The sequence below is a fragment of the Rhincodon typus genome, chromosome 48 (assembly GCF_021869965.1).
Source record: "Rhincodon typus isolate 14 chromosome 48, sRhiTyp1.1, whole genome shotgun sequence".
Classification (NCBI taxonomy): Eukaryota; Metazoa; Chordata; class Chondrichthyes; order Orectolobiformes; family Rhincodontidae; genus Rhincodon; species Rhincodon typus.
Genome location: NC_063379.1, coordinates 5,238,865 through 5,245,808, shown reverse-complemented (window position 1 = coordinate 5,245,808; position 6,944 = coordinate 5,238,865). Strand labels below are relative to the sequence as shown.

At 48.0% G+C, this 6,944-nt stretch overlaps 1 protein-coding gene across 1 annotated transcript in view; it reads right to left on the bottom strand.

Moving 5' to 3' along the window:
* ndufs2 (NADH:ubiquinone oxidoreductase core subunit S2) overlaps positions 1-6,944 on the bottom strand; it is a 26,450-nt gene that overhangs the window by 7,965 nt on the left and 11,541 nt on the right. The window contains 2 exon segments of the mRNA XM_048620763.1: positions 5,955-6,038; positions 6,649-6,812. Of these exon segments, the coding sequence (XP_048476720.1) occupies positions 5,955-6,038; positions 6,649-6,812 (248 nt within the window).

The window sequence follows — 6,944 nt, the reverse complement described above, 5'->3', positions numbered from 1 at the left end:
ACCCACAATGTCCCCTTAGGGAGGGAATTCCAGGGATTCTGACCCAGCGACACTGAAGGAACGGCCGATATATTTCCAAGTCAGGATGGGGAGTGGCTCGGAGGGGAAGTTGCAGGGGGTGGGGGTCCCATGTATCTGCTGCCCCTTGTCCTTCTGGATGGAAGTGGCCGTGGGTTTGGAAGGCGCTGTCTGAGGATCTTTGGTGAATCTCTGCAGAGCATCTTGTAGATGGTACACACTGCTGCGACTGAGCGTCGGTGGGGGGAGGGAGTGGGATGTTTGTGGATGTGGTGCTAATCGAGCGGGGGGCTGCTTTGTCCTGGATGGTGTCGAGCTTCTTGAGTGTTGTTGGGGCTGCCCCCTTCCAGGGGCAAGTGGGGAGTATTCCATCACACTCCTGACTTGTGCCTTGTAGATGGTGGGACAGGCTTTGGGGGGAATCAGGAGGGGAGTTACTCACCACAGTATTCCTAGCTTCTGACCTGCTCTTGTAGCCGCTATGTTTATGTGGTGGGTCTAATTGAGTTTCTGGTCAATGGTAAACTCTAGGATATTGATAGTGGGGGATTCAGTGATGGGAACACCATTGAATGTCAAGAGGTGATGGTTAAATGTCTCTTATTGTAGATGGTCATTGGCATCGCACAAATGCCAGGCAATGTTACCTGCCACTTTTCAGCCCGAGCCTGGATATTGTTTGAACAATCAAGGCATTCACAATCAAGTAAACTAACCTCTAGGTAGCAGTGATTATAATTTGTTGGAATTTTACATTGTCTGAAAGACAGAAGAGTGGACCTAAGACTTGTTAAATAAAGACAATTATGTGGGCACATAGGTAGAGTTTGCTGAAGTGAATTGGGATATTAGACCAGGGACAGATTACAATGTAATGTGAGACATTTAGAGGGATATTGCAGAGCACTCTGATAACATACATTCGAGAAAAAGAGTAAAGAGAGTGTTTGGCCTCTGGAGGGCAAGAAATGACAACTCTAATGGATAAATATTTTACTTCTGGTTTTTACATCCTCTATAGAGAAACCATCACTGATGGATGAGGGGCAACCTGAGAGAAAAGTATAAAATTATGAGGGCCACGGATAGTCATAGTCTTTTTCCCAGGGTAGAAATGCTGATTGCTAGGGGGCATAGGTTTAAAAGGTAAAGGGGTTATCACAGAACCCCTACAGTGTGGAAGCAGGCCATTCAGCCCTTCAAGTCCATACCGACTTTCCAAAGAGCATCCATCCAGACCCAGCCGCCTTCCTTATCCCCGCAACCCTGCATTTCCCATGGACAATCCACCCTAACCTGCACATCTTTGGAATCGTGGGAGGAAACCCACGCAGACACGGGGAGAATGTGCAAACTCCACACAGACAGTCGCCCGAGGGCGGGATCGAACCCGGGTCCCTGGCACTGTGAGGTAACCACTGAGCCACCTCTAAGTTTAAAGAAGATGCAAGAGGCAGTTTATTTTGGCACAGCAGGTGGTAAGTGCCGGGCATCTGCTGCCAGAGGAGGTGGTACAGGCAGGTAAAATGGCAATGTTTAAGAGGCATTTAGACATAAACATGAATAGGGAGGGTTTTGGAGGGATACAGACTACATAGAGGCGAAAGGTTTTCTGTTTAGAAAGGCATTATGTGTTGGCACAGTCTGGGTGGGCCAAAGGACCTGTTCCTGTGCTCTTTGTTCCTGTGCTCTTTGTTCCAGCTCAGTAATAGTTGTACATCAGGAGGTTGAAGGAAGACAGGAACGTAGTGAAATAGCAATCTCTAATTACAATCAATCATTCAGGGAAATAATACAAGCAAACTGTGGCCTAGTAAATTGCAAAGTCTTTTTAGACTTCATCCTAGGGTGAAAAGAGGGGGTAATGAGGTAGTTGGTACATTGGTGCTAATTTAATACAATTTGTTAGAACCTTTCCAGAATCTCTCGGACTTGAAAAAAATTGCAAATAAACACATGGTACTCAATCAAGGGAAGCAGGGATTACAGCCCCATTATCTTGGCAATTGTCATGAAGAAGTAATTAGAATCAACTATTGAACAGGTAATAACTGGGCACCTACAAAGTACTGCATTCAATTCTGGTCTCCTGGCTATTGGAAAGATGTTGTTAAACTTGAAAAGATTTACAAGGCTGTTGCCAGGGTTGGAGGGTTTGAGTTACAGGGAGACGCTGAATAGACTGGGGCTATTTTCCCTGAAGCATCGGAGGCTGAGGGGTGACTTTATAAAGGCTTATAAAATCATGAGGGACATGGATAGGGTGAATAGCCAATTTTCCCCAGGGTACAGGAGTCCAAAACTAGAGCGTATTGGTTTAAGGTGAGAGGGGAAAAGATATAAAATGGACCTGAAGGGGCAACTTTTTCACAGAGGGTGGTGTGTGTATGGAATGAGCTGCCAGAGGAAGTGGTGGAGGCTGGTACAATTACAACATTTAAAAGGCATCTGGATGGGTACGTGAATAGTAAGGGTTTAGAGGGATATGGGCCAAATGCTGGCAAATGGGACTAGATTAATTTAGGATATCCGGTCAGCATGGACCGAAGGGTCTGTTTCCGTGCTGTCCAACTCAGTGACTTGTGAAAATCCCAATGTAATTTAGTGAAAGGGAAATCATGGGGCTTAAGCAATTTATTGGAACTTTGAAGGAGTTAAATGCGCTTTGATAAGGGGAGGCCTATTGATACGTTGCAATTGGATTTCTAGAAGGTACTTGACAAGGTTCAACATAAAAGGCTTTTGTGCCAAGTAAGAACTCACTGTAGGACGTAGGACCATGGATAGAAGATTGTTTTCTGTCAACAAACCAGAGTACACATTAGATGAGTCTTTTTCAGGTTGACAGGGTGTGACACATAATGAGGGGAATCAAAGGCATGATAATTAAATTTGCAAATGACACAAAGATAGGTTGGAAATTGTGTCACGAAGCAGGATGCAGGCTTTTTTAAAAATAAGTTCATTTGTGGGCATCGCTGGCTGGCCATTATTTATTGCTTCTGTCCCTAGATGCCTTGGAGAAGGTGGGGGTGAGCTGTCTTCTTGACCCGCTGTAGTCCATGTGCTGTGGGTTGACCCACAATGCCCTTAGGGATGGAATTCCAGGATTCTGACCCAGCAACACTGAAGGAACGGCGATATATTTCCAAGTCAGGATGGGGAGGGGCTCGGAGGGGAACTTGCAGGGAGTGGGGTTCCCATGTATCTGCTGCCCCTTGTCCTTCTGGATGGAAGTGGTCGTGGGTTTGGAAGGTGCTGCCTGAGGATCTTTGGTGAATTTCTGCAGTGCACCTTGTAGATGGTACACACTGCTGCTACTGAGCGTCGGTGGTGAAGGGAGTGGGATGTTTGTGGATGTGGTGCCTTGTAGATGTTGGACAGGCTTTGGGGGAGACAGGAGGGGAGTTACTCGCTGCAGTATTCCCAGCTTCTGACCTGCTCTTGTAGCCGCTGTGTTTATGTGGTGGGTCCAGTTGAGCTTCTGGTCAATGGTAACCCCCAGGATGCTGATAGTGTGGGACTCAGTGGTGGTAACACCACTGAATGTCAAGGGGTGGTGGTTAGATTGTCTCTTATTGGTGATGGTCGTAGCCTAGCATTTGTGTGACGTGAATGTTATTTGTTACTTGTCAGCCCAAGCCTGGATTTTCCCAGATCTTGTTGCATTTGGACATGGACTGCTTCAGTATCTGAGAAGTCATGACTGGTGCTGAACATTGTGCAATCATCAGTGAACATCCCCACTTCTGAACAAGGGTCACCAGACCAGAAATGTTAACTCTGATTGTTTTCTTCATAGATGCTGCCAGACCTGCTGAGCTTTTCCAGCAACTTCTGTTTTTGTTCCCTCACTTCTGACCTTATGAAGGGAAGGTCATTGATGAAGCAGCTGAAGATGGTTGGGCCTAGGGCACTACCCTGAGGAACTCCTGCAGAGATATCCTGAAGTGGAGATGACTGATCTCCAACAACCACGACCATCTCCCTGTGTCTCAGGTATGACTCCAACCAGCAGAGAGTTTGCCCCCGATACCCACTGATTCCAATTTTGTCAGGACTCCCTGACACCACACTGTCAAATGCAACCTTGATATCAAGGGCTGTCAATCTCCCCCACCTCTGGAATTCAGCTCTTTTGTCAATGTTTGAACCGAGAATGTAATGAGGTCAGGAGCCGGGTGGCCGTGGCGGAACCCAAACTGATGTAGGTAGTTTAAATACAGGGGTGACAAATAAATTATGTGGGAAACTGTGAAGCTGCTCAGTCAGGTGACAGGAATAAATTTGGCATGGTAATACTGAAATGGAGAACTTACGCAGAATTCTGAGGCAGAGGGCTCTCGTGCATGAGGCACAAAAGGACAGTGTGCAGGTACAGCAAATGATTAAAGTCACTAATGGAATGCTATCCTGTACTGAGAAAGAAATTGAACGTTAAAGCAAAGCAGTGAAGATGCTGGAATTAAAGCCGGATATTCTGGAGAACGCTCAGACAGTATCTGGTGCTCTGAAGTAGTCATATTGGACTCAAATGTTTTCTCTCCCCACAGACACCATCATCAGACCTGCTGAGTTTCTTCACCACCTTACTTCTATCATTTAAAAACAAAAGGTGCAATGCTCAGGTATACAGGGAACTGGAGAGACCATATACAGCAATACAGCATCCAGTTTTGGTCTCCTAATTTAACGAAGGATGGAAATGCATTGGAGGGCGTACAGAGGATGTTAACTTGACTGATGCTTGTTTTATGGGGATAGGTTGGATAGGCTGCTGGAACTATTGCAGTCCTGAAAAGCCCAGGGTAATGTGATTGAAGATTCTGGATGGTGTTAAGGATGTTTCCTCCTGTGGGCAAATCCACATCTATGGAATAAGAACGGCAGATGCTAGAGTCTGAGATAACAAAGTGCGGAGCTGGAGGAACACAGCAGGCCAGGCAGCATCAGAGGAGCAGGAAAGTTGACGTTTTGGGTCGGGACCTTCCCCCCGCCCCAGTGTTATCTCCACATCTATGGGATTGTTTTAAAAATTAGGGATCACCATTTTTAGGACAGCAATTACAGAAATCTTTTTCTCCAAGGGCATCATGACTTTGGAACTGCCTCCCTTCATAGGAGTGTGTTTGGGCCGCTCAGTAGTTAGCACTGCTGCCTCACAGCGCCAGGGACCTGGGTTCGATTCCAGCCTCGGACAACCGTCTGTGTGGAGATTGCACATTCTCCCCATGTCTGCGTGGGTTTCCTCCGGGTGCTCCGTTTTCCTCCCACAGTCCAAAGATGTGCAGGTTAGGGTGGATTGGCTGTGCTAAATTGTCCCATAGTGCCCAGGGATGTGCAGGTTAGGGTGGATGGGCCGTGCTAAATTGCCCCACAGTGCCCATAGACAGGCACGTTAGGGTGGATTGGCCGTGCTAAATTGTCCCATAGTGCCCCAGGGATGTGCAGGTTAGGGTGGATTGGCCATGCTAAATTGTCCGGTGGTGTCTCAGTGGATTAGCCTTGGGAAATGCAGGGTTACAGGGAGAGGGTAGGGGGTGTCGGTGGTGTTCCGAATGCACTTCAGAGGGTCGGTGTGGACTCAATGGGCTGAATGGCCTGGATTCTGTGATTCTACTTCAGAAGGTGGCGGTGGTGGTCCCATTGAACATTTCAAGGTAGAGGAGGAAAGATTCTCTCGCTGGTGAGGGAAATCAAAGATCACGAGGGAGAGGGGAGTGTGGAATTCAGAAACACACAAAAGGTCAGCCATGGCTTTATCGATGGCGGAGCTGGCCTGAGGGGCTGAATGGCCTACTTGCAATCTTAAATGTAAATGTGTAAGATTGGGAGGGGTTGGGGAGGGACTGGTACACTGGACAGCAGTAGAACACACAGACAGACAGACACACGCTCTGTAGGCCTGGGACACGCGCGTACACATCCTAACTTACCAAATGGGCGAACCCCGGTGCTTTAATCTTGCATCGATACGGGCGACTACTTCCATCTGAAACCAAGTAAACTCCAAACTCGCCCTGCAGAGACAGCCCAATACAAAGGGAGTGACTGACTGTGAGCAGAGTACGGGCCTGAGCTGCCAACTTGCAGGCTTCCAGGAGAGTGTGAAGGATTCCTGAACAGCTTCCCCTTGCTGGGGCATTCTCCTCCTAAACTGACTCCTGGTCGGGCTTGCTGGGAACGGTGGGGGAGTAGGGACAGAACAAGCTCCACGCGAAAGGCCTAAAAAGCCTCCTCAAAACGGCTCTCAGCCCGAGACAGAGCTCAACAATTGGACCATCCTGCGCCCTCCCTCCCTCCGTTCCCATTTCAATCTCTCTCCGACCCTCCCCGACATTTCGCTTCTTCCAAACTCCCTCTCCTTAGTTCAACAAACTCCCCTTCTCGTTCTTTCAAGTTGCTTTTCCTCGTCTGGACTCATCCTTCTGTCTGTCCCCGCTTCCCGGATGCCTCCCCAAGTCTTCCTTTCACCTTCTCCCTACCTCGTCAGAACCTCGTCCTGTCTCATGTGCAGTTTTCCTTCTCTTGCCCAAATTCTCCCACCCTCTCCAATCCTTCCTCCAGGCTCAACAGAGGCTAGTCCCCAGTGTTCGATCCTCCCCAACACACACAGAGCGACACTGTTACCTTGGGAGCCTCAATGGCAGTGTATGTAGCGCCTGGAGGCACCTGGAATCCTTCAGTGTACAACTTGAAGTGGTGAATTAGGGACTCCATCGAGGTCTGGGGGAAGAGAAAGAGAAGCAGTTTATAAACAGGGAAAGGCTTTAGAAATCTGAAGCACAAAGGGACTTGGGAGTCCGAGTTCAGGATTCTCTCAAGGTGAACATGCAGGTTCACTTAGCAGTCAGGAAGGCAAATGCAACATTAGCATTTATTTCACATGGGCTAGAATACAAGAACAGAGATGAACAGCTGAGGCT